Source organism: Pongo pygmaeus, chromosome 10 (assembly GCF_028885625.2).
Source record: "Pongo pygmaeus isolate AG05252 chromosome 10, NHGRI_mPonPyg2-v2.0_pri, whole genome shotgun sequence".
Classification (NCBI taxonomy): domain Eukaryota; kingdom Metazoa; phylum Chordata; class Mammalia; order Primates; family Hominidae; genus Pongo; species Pongo pygmaeus.
The window spans coordinates 32359006-32371276 of record NC_072383.2 but is presented as its reverse complement, the minus strand read 5'-3'; the positions used below and the strand labels follow the sequence as shown (position 1 = coordinate 32371276).

Below are 12271 nucleotides of genomic sequence, written 5' to 3'. Positions count from 1 at the left end.
TGTGGGAGGCCGAGGCGGGCAGATCATGAGGTCAGGAGATTGAGACCATCTTGGCTAACAGTGAAACCCCGTCTCTACTAAAAATACAAAAAAATTAGCCAGGTGTGGTGGCAGGCGCCTGTAGTCCCAGCTACTCAGAAGGCTGAGGCAGGAGAATGGCATGAACCCGGGAGGCGGAGCTTGCAGTGCGCCGAGATTGTGCCACTGCACTCCAGCCTGGGCGACAGAGTGAGACTCCGTCTCAAAGAAAAAAAAAAACGAAATTACAACTCGTTGGGGAAAGGGATAAAAATTTTTAACTACAAGCGAAGTGGATGATTGACAATCGTATAGCAACTTCTCTGCCATCTTTCATTACTGATGCCCTCTCTGCTACATAATGGTCATAAGGATCAGAATGTAAATTTTGTAAGGTAAGATCAGTGCTAAAGACCTAAGTGACCTACATTCTCTGAATTTAGGAAAATGGAAAGAAAAGTGGATTTTTAAGGATTTTTGAATTTCAAGTGTCAGTTCTATAAGATTTAAAAGGAATGTCCTGAGTTAACATAATTTTCAGGCTTATCATGTAGTGTTGAGATGGTCTCTTTGCACTAATAATTTCCTAATTATCTCATTACAGGCTTCCTTTCTGTCTGACCAGCCTGAGCCTTACCTGCCATTTCTTTCACGCTTCATTGAAACACAGATGTTTGCCACCTTTATTGATAATAAAATTATGTCTCAGTGGGAAGAGAAAGATCCTTTGCTTCGGGTCTTTGACACTCGGATTGATAAGATAAGGCTGTATAATGTAAGGGCACCCACCTTGCGGACATCTATATATCAGAAATGCAGCACTTTAAAAGAAGCAGGTACATTTGCCATGCCTTTTAAATTAAATTAAAATCCATTATCGCTTTTTTCCCACAAATTGTTGGCCTTATGTACAACAAAATTAATTTTCAGTTTTAGACTTCATGGCTAATCCTGGTACTATATCACAAAATGCTTAGTAAATTTTTCTTTCTGAGTCCCGCTCCTACTTGACGTTCCTCTTCTCTTAGAAGAGGAAAAACAATAATAAATTGAATCAAGTATGTCTGGAAGGTTGCTACGATTTTTGTTTTTGTTTTTGTTTTTGATGAATCTCACTCTGTCACCCAGGCTAGAGTGCAGTGGCGCGATCTTGACTCACTGCAACCTCCGCCTCCCAGGTTCAAATGTTTCTCCTGCCTCTGCCTCCCAAGTAGCTGGGATTACAGGCATGCACCACCACGCCTGACTAATTTTTGTATTTTTTATTTAGATGGGATTTCACCATGTTGGCCAGGCTGGTCTCGAACTGCTGACCTCAGGTGATCTGCCCTCCTCAGCCTCCCAAAGTGCCGGGATTACAGGTGTGAGCCACCGTGTCCAGCCTGACTTTTGTTTTATTCTCTTTATTGCCTAAATGGAAAAAATGTTAATTTCTGTCTTGCTACTTGTGTTTCTTTTTCTTTTTCTTTTTTTTTTTTTTTTTTTTTTTGAGGCGGAGTCTCACTCTGTCGCCCAGGCTGGAGTGCAGTGGCGCCATCTCGGCTCACTGCAAGCTCCACCTCCCGGGTTCACGCCATTCTCCTGCCCCAGCCTCCCGAGTAGCTGGGACTACAGGCGCCCGCCACCACACCCGGCTAATTTTTTGTATTTTCAGTAGAGACGGGGTTTCACCGTGTTAGCCAGGATGGTCTCGATCTCCCGACCTCATGATCCGCCCGCCTCGGCCTCCCAAAGTGCTGGGATTACAGGCATGAGCCACCGCGCCCGGCCTTATGTTTCATTTTACTTCTCACCTCTTCTCTATATCCAAGAAAGGATAAGTATTTATTTAAAACAGTAAATCTTAGATTCTGTTTAATTTACATACTAAAACAGTATCTTTGCTTTAGTAGTGCCATTAATTATAATGGCTTCATTTATTGAAATTAAATCTGACTCAGGCCGGGCGTGATGGTTCACACCTTTAATCCCAGCACTTTGGAAGACCGAGGCCAGCGGATCACTTGAGGTCAGGAGTTCAAGACCAGCCTGGCCAACATGGCGAAACCCCATCTCTACTAAAAATACAAAAATTAGCCAGGTGTGGTGTCATGTGCCTGTAATCCCAGCTACTAGGGAGGCTGAGATAGAAGAATCACTTGAACCGGGGAGGCGGAGGTTGCAGTGAGCCAATGTGGCACCACTGCACTCCCGCCTGGGCAACAGAGCAAGACTCTGTCTCAAAAAAATAAAAAGAAAGCAGTTAAATCTGAGTCTTAGCCAGTCTCGTCTAGGAGTGTAATATAGTCCACTAAATAAATAATCATGTTAATAGCCAACATGAGTATTTACTATGTCAGTCATCATGCCAGGTGTTCATGAATTTTTTTTTTTCTTTTGAGACCGGGTCTCACTTGTTGCCTAGGCTGGAGTGCAGTGGTGCCATCATGGCTTACTGCAGCCTCAACTTCCTGGGCTCAGGTGATGTTCCTACCACACCCTCCTGGGGAACTGGTACTACAGGCATGTGCCACCACCCTCGGGTAATTTTTTGTGTTTTCTGTAGAGACAGGGTTTCACCATATTGCTCAGGTTATTATCTTATCTTGGTTGGTCTTGAACTCCTGGGCTCAAGTGATCCACCTGCTTCAGTTTTCCCAAAGTGCTGGGATTACATGTGTGAGCCCAGCACCCTTTTTTTTTTTTTTGAAACAGAATCTCGCTGTCACTCAGGCTGGAGTGCAGTAGGGCCATCTCGACTCACTGCAACCTCTGACTCCTGGGTTCAAGTGATCCTCCCACCACAGCCTCCCAAGTAGCTGGGACTACAAATGCATGCCACCATGCCCGGCCAATTTTTTGTATTTTTGGTAGAGACAGGGATTCACCATGTTGCTCGGGCTGGTCTCGAACTCCTGAGCTCAAACAAAACACTTGCCTTGGCCTCCCAAAATGCTAGGATTACAGGCATGAGCCATCATGTCTGGCCTGGAATACTTATTTTTATTTTGTTTTATTACTGCCCTCATTTTACAATTGAGAAAACTGAGAGGTTAAGTAACTTGCCTGTGGTTGGTGGTTGCATAGCTAGTGATTGGTCGAGCCATGGTTTGAATCCAGGTCTGATTTCTGGCACAGGAAGCCTTAACATCATGTTAGCTGTTCATTCAAGAAAGAACTATGTAAAACGTACTAGTCCACACTTATTTTATACAATTATGCCTGGTCCCTAACCTGTTCTTTGCCAGATAAGCAGCTACCTATCACCTGACGGCCCTCCTTTTTATTTCTTTCCCTTCAAATGTTGGAGTTATTTGACAGCAACTTTTCCTCTGGAGAAAAAGGAGGCAGCAAATGTGGAGCTTCCTTGATCTGCCTCTCTTGCTTGCTTGCCTTTCCCACTTTACTTAAATAGATCAAAGTCAGGAATGATGATGCTGAAGCTTTAGCATATGTAAGGGAGAAGTATGTAAATGATGTCTTTTATGTAACCATAGAAACATCACCCTGTTGTATTCCCATGAATCAGGGTAGATCCTTGGAGCCCCTTCAGGAGGTGGCAATTACCTATGTGGTTTTGGAAATTGAGAAAGTAGAATTAATGAAATTGTCTATCCTTGTTCAGAGAATAAAATGACTTCCAGTGCCTTAATAGCCATGTGAATAGCATAATGCCTTGTTGCGCAAATTCCATTTCTCCCTTCCTGATGGAATTTTTTAGATGGAACTAAGCACCAATACCTTAATTGTGTGCTTCCAGAAAGTCTTTCCAATTAAAATAGATTTTCTTTCAGCCTCTCAGAGAGTTTGGTACTCCCACTGTCATCACAGAAATTATATAATACTCTTGAAAATATACCACTGTGGCCAGGCACGATGGCTAACGCCTGTAATCCCAGCACTTTGGGAGGCTGAGGAGGGCAGATCATTTGGGGTCAGGGGTTCGAGATCAGCCTGGCCAATGTGGTGAAACCCCATCTCTACCAAAAATACAAAAATTAGCTGGGCATGGTGGCAGGTGCCTGTAATCCCAGCTACTCGGGAGGCTGAGGCAGGAGAATCACTTGAACCCGGGAGTGGAGGTTGCAGTGAGCTGAGATTGCACCATTGCACTCCAGCCTAGACTCCGTCTAAAAAAAAAGGAAAAGGGGCAACATAAACTGATTCTATGAAATATTTATAAAGGCATCTTGTTCTTCTCTTAAGTCACAAAATTAGCAGCTCCCACAGTGTGTTCTGTTTATCACACAACTACCATTACTGTTTGTTCTCCCCTTTTAAGTAATCTCTAGGCAGAGGATCAGAGACCTAGTCTTGCTTCTAAAATATATTTTCTCTTGACAATTCAGTTGATTAAAATGTTTAAGATCAGGTTTTATTTATTTGTTTGTTTACCTGAGAAATAGATCACTGTTTCTGGGGACTTTGAGACATCTTCCAACATCCCTGACTCTTAGTGGTTTTAAAACAGAAATGTTTAGTAATCTTATCTTAACATTGACCTATTTTATTCTTCAAAAGGCCAGTTTCTTATCCTTTGGACATTTTCTAAATACCTGCTTATATGACTTTTTGCTGTATTACCTTCTTGATCTAATAAACACTCCTAAATGACTCCTACTAATGAGAATGTGACTGCTGCTAAAAGTGAGGTAATAAACTTCACACCGTTCCTTGTTTTTACAGATGGAGAACCACGAATATTTAATAGGTCTTTGTACAAAGAAGTAAAGTTAGTAAGGCCATTGTGCTTGCGTCTTCTCTTTAACTTGTATTTTAGCTCAAGAAAAATATTTTATTTACTATCATTTTCTTTAATGTTGTACTTAGAACCGTATTTTTGTGTAAGAATATTAAATTTCTCACTTAAGGGAAACTGTTTCAATACAAACTTGTAGGCTTTTCAGCCCCGCTGCCCTGATTTTGACAAAGGCAGAAAATACCATGAAAATTAATCATCCAATATTTACTTAAAGTTAACTTTTTATACTTACATTATGCTAATTTCTGAAGAGCCCTTGTAAAAATCTATTTCAGGACTGGGCGTGGTGGCTCATGCTTGTAATCCCAGCACTTTGGGAGGCCAAGGAGGGTGGATCACCTGAGGTCAGGAATTCAAGACCAGCCTGAGCAACATGATGAAACTCCATCTCTACTAAAAATACAAAACTAGCTGGAACTGGTGGCGCATGCCTGCATTCTTAGCCAGTTGGGAGGCTGAGGCAGGAGGATCTTTTGAACCCAGGAGGCAGAGATTGCAATGAGCCGAGATCGCGCCATTGCACCCCAGCCTGGGCAATAAGAGCGAAACTCGTCTCAAAACACGCACGTGTGCGTGCGTGCACACACACACACACAATATCTGTTTCAGTGTCAGAGTGATTGGGTTCTCTGTAGGTGCATGAGTGGAGGAAGCATTATTTTTGAAGGGCTAGCAATGAAATGTCTCTAATTTATTATAAATTTAATTTATAGCCCAATCAATTGAGCAGAGACTGATGAAAATGGATCACACTGCAATCCACCCACATCTACTTGATATGAAAATTGGTCAAGGCAAATATGAGCAGGGGTTCTTTCCAAAGTTACAGTCCGATGTCTTGGCAACAGGACCAACCAATAACAAGTAAGCACGTTCTTCACTTGAGTAGTTGGTTGAAGGAATGAATGAAGGGTGGGGTGCTCTGCAACTCAAATGGACAATGCTTAACTATTAAACATCTATCTGATTACTTTTTTCAAGACCACATTAATGCATTTGAATATGGATTGACACTTCTGTGAGTGCTTGACCTTTAAATCCATCATTTAAAAAAAAAAGAAAAAAACAAAGGCTAGAGATTTTTTTTTCTTTTTCAAGCAAAGTACACTTGGAAAAGCCACACTTTAAATGGCGATTTAAATATAATGATAATACTATCTAATGGAATTTAGAAAGGTTAGACCTTTATCATCTGTATTAGTTTCCTAGGGCTGCTATAACAAAGAACCACAAACTCAGTGGCTTAAAACAACAGAAATTATTGTTCCACAGTTTTGGGAGGTAGAAATTTGAAATCAAGGAATTGGTAGGGCCACGCTCCCTTCGAGGCTTCTAGGGAATGATCCTTCCTTGCCTTTTCCAGCTTTTAGGAGAACATAAGACAGTTTAGCAACAGCCTGTCACACCAGTCTAATGAGATCTTTCCAGATGAAAGAGCCTTCAGATGTCTCACCTCTGCCTTAAACTGGGTTCTGTTAAGAGGAGTGGTTCCAGAGAAGACAGGATAGTACTTTGGGTAGCAAGATATATTCTTAGGCTCCATCTTCCCTCTTGAAGAGCTAAAGAGAAAATTTTTTGAAAAGAAAATTTAATATTAGTATCCTTTTAAATATTTAGAAAAGGAACACCAAACAGTAAAGTAAAAGAATTGTGGCCAGGCATGGTGGCTCACGCCTATAACCTCAGCACTTTGGGAGGTCGAGGCAGGCAGATAGCTTGAGCCCAGGAGTTCAGGACCAGCCTAACCAATGTGGCGAAACCCTGTCTCTACAAAAAAGATACAAAAATTATCTGGACATGGTGGTGTGCACCTATAGTCCCATTTACTCAAGTGAGAGAATCACTTGAGCCCCGGGAGGTTGAGGCTACGGTGAGCTGTGATTGCACTACTGCACTTCAACATGGGGAACAGAGAGAGGCCCTGTCTCAAAAAATAAAAATAGTATTAAAAAGAATTGTGGATTAAAAACAGCAACAACAACAACTTCATTTGGAGCTGGGTGTGGTGGCACATGCCTGTTTCCCTAGCTACTTGGGAAGCTGAGATGGGAGGATCACTTGAGCCCAGGAGTTGGAGGTTGCAGTGGCCTATGATCACCACTCTTATCCAGCCTGGGCAACACAGCGAGGCCCTGTCTCAAAAAAAAAAAACTTGGGCCAGGCACGGTGGCTCACGCCTGTAATCTCAACACTTTATTAGTACAAGGCAGGAAGGATCACTTGAGCCCAGGAGTTTGAGACCAGCCTGGGGAACATAGGAAGACCCTGTCTCTAAAAAAAATACATATTTTTTTTTTGAGACAAGGTCTCGCTCTGTTGCCCAGGCTGGAGTGCTGTGGCCCGATCATGGTTCATTATAGCCTTGACCTCCCCAGGCTCACGTGATCTCCCGCCTCAGCCTCCCAAGTAGCTGGAACTAAAAGCACATGCCACCACACCTAGCTAATTTTTGTATTTTTTTATAGAGACAGGATTTTGCCTTATTGCCCAAGCTGGTCTTGAACTTCTGGGCTCAAGCAACCTGAGCTCCTTGGCCTCCCAAAGTGCTGGGATTATAGGTGTGAGCCACCAGGCCAAGCCCCTACAAAAATTTTTTTTAAAATTAGGCCAGGCGTGGTGGCTCATGCCTGTAATCCCAGCACTTTGGGAGGCCTAAGCGAGTGTATCACTTGAGGCCAGGAGTTAAAGACCAGCCTGGCCCATGTGGCGAAACCCCGTCTCTACTAAAAATATAAAAATTAGCTGGGTGTGGTGGTGCATGCCTGTAATGCCAGCTACTTGGGAGGCTGAGGCATGAGAATCACTTGAGCCTGGGAGGCAGTCAGGCATGCAACTATAGTCCCAGCTACTGGTGAGGCTCAGGTGGGAGGATCACTTGAACCTGAGAGGTCTAGGCTGCAGTGAGCCATGATGTGATCACATCACTGCGTTCCAGCCTGGTCAACCTTGCAAAGACCCTCTTTCAAAAAAACAAAAAACCCTTCGTTTGATTGACCTTTCATTTTAAAAGGCTGTCTAAACTTTAATGAAGACAGTACTAGAGGATGATTCACTAGAAATATAGAAAAGTTATATATTCAGAATGAAATTTTCTCCTCTTGTAGAAAATGCACATGTTTGTACTAAAGTCTTGGGGAGGAAAATTGTTACAAGAGCATTTAATATGCTGCTTACAAGACAGAAGCAAATAACTAATGACTGAAATTTTTATTGTACTTGCCTTAGTTTGCAGGGTTTCACCCTCCAGTGAAGGGATGGCCCTGCTTTTATACACACTGAACTTAAAAAATGTGCTAAGAAGTGAGGCCTGGTGGCACTCCCCAGTACTACCTACTGGGAGGCTGAGGAGGAAGTATTCCTTGAGGCCAGGAGTTGGAAGCCACAATGTGCAATGATTGTGTCTGTGAATAACCTCCAGCATAGGCAGCATAGTGAGACCTCATCTTTAGTTTAAAAAAAGAAAAAAATGTGCTAATAGATATTGATGGTTGTGAGGGTTCAAACTTTCCAGATAATGGTACTAGATACAATATTCTATTTTTCAGAAGTGGATGATAATTAAGAGAATTTTCCATAAGAACAGATTAGCCATCAGTTTATTTATTTTTTCTTTTATTTGTGAAGTATCCTAATTGTTCGAATCACTTTGATCTGGATAGACTATTAGTTTAACAGTTTTTGTTTTCTTTTTTTTTTGAGACGGAGTCTCGCTCTGTTGCCCAGGCCAGAGTACAATGGTACAATCTCGGCTCACCGCAACCTCCACCTCCCAGGTTCAAGCGATTCTCCTGCCTCAGCCTCCCTGAGTAGCTGGGATTACAGGCATGCGCCACTATGCCAGGCTAATTTTTTTTTTTTAGTAGAGACAGGGTTTTACCATGTTGGTTAGGCTGGTCTAGAAATCCTGACCTCAGGTGATCCGCCCACCTCGGCCTCCCAAAGTGCTGGGATTACAGGCGTGAGCCACTGCACCTGGTGCTTTTGTTTCCTTTTGATGGCATTAGATTGTTCATTCATTCATTTGGCAAATATTTATGGAACTCCTACTATATGTGAGGACTGTCCTAGTCACCACGAGTTTATTAATGAACAAAACAACAAAAATCTCTGCTTTCAAGTACAAATAAAAAAAAGGAACCTAATATGTCAAATAACGTGTCAGATGGTAAGAGTTATGAAGAAAAACAAAGTGGGAAAGAAAAGTAGGGAGTGCTTAGGAGGGAGGAGTTTTATTTTGAAATCTTGTAGCCTTATTTTCTTGCTTTTGTCTTATATATAATCTTACGGTTTCCCATTTCCACACTAAGCCTCAGTCATTACATTTTCAGGTAGATATAGTCAAGAGAAAAGATCTCAGAACAATTGCAGGGTAAATGGATTTATAACCATGCCTGTGGATCAACTGTTAGAGAGAACTTCATATGCTGTTTACAAGACAGAACCAAATAAGCAGTCTTTAGTATTTCAGCAATTGTGATTATCATTGGTAAAATTATGCTTAGTAAATAAAGTTTAATAATGCAAAGAATAAATTAATTACTTAACAAGACCAGGAATGTGTGGACTTCATAGCAATTTTCTTAAGCAGTGCTCATTTCCCAGTTTTGAAAATAAAATTAAGTAGGCCATTTTGTCCCACAGAGTGTATAGTAAGAGCTAGTTATATTTAAGTTAATCTTTATCCTTTTCTGCCTGCCAAGGACACAGTTTTATGCCATTTATATTTTTGCGCCTTCTTTTCATTTATTATATAAGTACATTAGCTAGTATTTATATTCTGTTTCATATTTTTACTATTTATTTGGACTACCTTGCCCATTAACCCTAATTTTTAAAATCCCTGAGCAAACTTTGTGTTATGCTGACCTTTTTTGCTACAGGGCTATTTTCAAGGCCTCAGTATCAAAGATCTACACCCAGGTCTTTGTACATTTTGTTTGTTATTTATATTCTATTCTTCACCTTTAAAGATCTTCAGGTTGTGTTTATATTCTGTTTCAGAATCTTAATGTGTTTTTTGTGGATCGTAATTTTCAATCACCCCCGATTCTTTTTGTATCCTTTTTACAGTCTTACATTGCTCTTTTGCTTTGGAGACATTTCCAGGGATTCCACTTCAAAGATCTGTAACTAGATCTTTGCACATTTTTCCCTCATATAAACCATAAAGCTACTCCTCTTCTTAAGAAACTATTTTGAGAGGGGCTACCTTCCTTGATACCAATGTAAAAAAAGTAAGTATTCTTAGGATAGTGTAATGAATACAGTTCATGAGGATGATAGGTAAGAGCTGAGAAAATTTTAAAAAATAGATTGATACAATGTTTGCTCTTTAAAAATCTGGAATATTGGCCAGGCACAGTGCCTCATGCCTGTAATCCCAGCAGTTTGGGAGGCCAAGGCAGGTGGATAACAAGGTCAGGAGTTCAAGGCCAGCCTGGCCAAGATGGTGGAACCCCATCTCTACTAAAAATACAAAAATTAGCCGGGCACGGTGGCTGGAGCCTGTAATTCCAGCTACTCGGGAGGCTGAGGCAGGAGAATCACTTGAGCAGCAGAGGTTGCAGTGAGCTGAGATCAAGCCACTGCACTCCAGCTTGGGTGACAGAGTGAGACTCCGTCTCAAAAAAAAAAAATCTGGAATATTAGAAAGTGATGGGGTTAATTTTTAACCACTCAGAATCCCATCACCATGGAATGTTAAAATGTGATATTATGCTCTTACATAGCAAGGATGGGGGAGCAGGAGAACGGGAGTGCACACATCTTGTTTTTGAAACAAAATTAAAATGTTTATAGAATGTTATACCTTTTTTATTACTGTGTCGTGAGCATTCTCATATTTATTATTAGAAATTTGAATTTTTTAATGACTGCATGAGATTTCATTGTATACTACCCTCTACTGTTGAACATTTCGGTTGTTTTGAGTATATTTACTTGATTCTACTGTTGGTTGTAAGATCTGCAATTAACTCAAAGGCTTTTAGGAAAAGGTATATATTAAACATGCATATGGACTGAAAGATGCATCCTAATTTCAGGAACATTTAAAAGCCAAAATGTGAGTCTTGGAATAAAGGAAATACAGTTAGTTATTACAATATATATATGCTGTGATGAACATCTGTAAACCTGAATGTTAGACTGCATCTCTGTTTACTTAATTGTATTTATAGAAGGGGCAGGTGATGGCCAGGCATGGTGGTTCACACCTGTAATCCCAGCACTTTGGGAGGCTGAGGCCAGAGGATCTCAAGTTCAGGAGATCGAGACCATCCTGGCTAACACAGTGAAACCCTGTCTCTACTAAAAATACAAAAAATTAGCCAGGCATGCTGGCGGGTGCCCGTAGTCCCAGCTACTCGGGAGGCTGAGGCAGGAGAATGACATGAACCCAGGGGGCAGAGCTTGCAGTGAGCCAAGATTGTGCCACTGCATTCCAGCCTGGACGACAGAGCGAGACTCCGTCTCAAAAAAAAAAAAAAAAAGGGGGGGGGCAGGTGATATAGTAGACTTTGCCAATAAGACGGCTGACCGACAAGATATTGGCTCTTCTAGAGGAGATTTTATAGAAAATGGAGATAAGTAACTATAATACTCTGTGATAGATACTATAATTGAGGCGTACAGGATGGGTAGCTAACTTAGATTTGGAAGAGTCATAGAACACTTTCTGGAAGCAGTGGCCTCTAATCTATCTGAAAGGTGAATAAAAGTTGGGAGAAAACTTCATGGAGAAAGGCTCAGAGGTGAGAGAACTTATTTCATTGGAAACACCGAGGTTGAAAATTGCAGGGGCTGGGCCGGGCACGGTGGCTCACGTCTGTAATCCCAGTACTTTGGGAGGCTGAGGCGGGCAGATCACCTGAGCTCAGGAGTTCCAGACCAGCCTGGCCAACATGGTGAAACCCCGTCTCCACTAAAAATACAAAACTTAGCTGGGCGTGTTGGCACATGCCTGTAATCCCAGCTACTTGGAAGGCTGAGGCAGGAGAATTGCTTGAACCTGGGAGGCAGAGGTTGCCGTGAGCCGAGATTGTGGCATTGCACTCCAGCCTGGGTGACAAGAGCAAAACTCTGTCTCCAAAAAAAAAAAGAAAATTGCAGGAGCTTTAAAGTAGAAAGAGCGATCAGCAGTATTAAATGTAGAAAAGGTTTTGAGTAAGCTAAGGATTGAATAATAGCCATTGGACTTGGCAGTTAGGGGTTTCAGTGGCTTCATCAAGAGAATTTTCAGGGCTGGTCATGGTAGCTCATGCCTGTAATGCCAGCACTTTGGGAGGCCGAGGCGGGCAGATCACTTGAGGTCAGGAGTTCGAGACCAGCCTGGCCAACATAATGAAACCCTGTCTTTACTAAAAAATACTGAAATTAGCCGGGTGTGGTGGCACACACCTGTAGTCCCAGCTACTTGGGAGGCTGAGGCAGGAGAATCACTTGAACCCGGGAGGCGGAGGTTGCAGTGAGATCACGCCACTGCACTCCAGCCTGGGTGACAGCCTGAGACTC

The 12271-nt window shown here is 42.0% G+C and overlaps 1 protein-coding gene across 6 annotated transcripts in view; it reads left to right on the top strand.

The window, feature by feature from the left end:
* DENND5B (DENN domain containing 5B) overlaps positions 1–12271 on the top strand; it is a 193835-nt gene that overhangs the window by 127870 nt on the left and 53694 nt on the right. For all 6 annotated transcript variants that reach the window (XM_063672594.1, XM_054442514.2, XM_063672593.1 and 3 more), the window contains 2 exons: positions 623–854; positions 5473–5623. In XM_063672594.1, coding sequence (XP_063528664.1) covers positions 623–854; positions 5473–5623 — 383 coding nt within the window. The remainder of the gene's footprint in view (positions 1–622; positions 855–5472; positions 5624–12271) is intronic.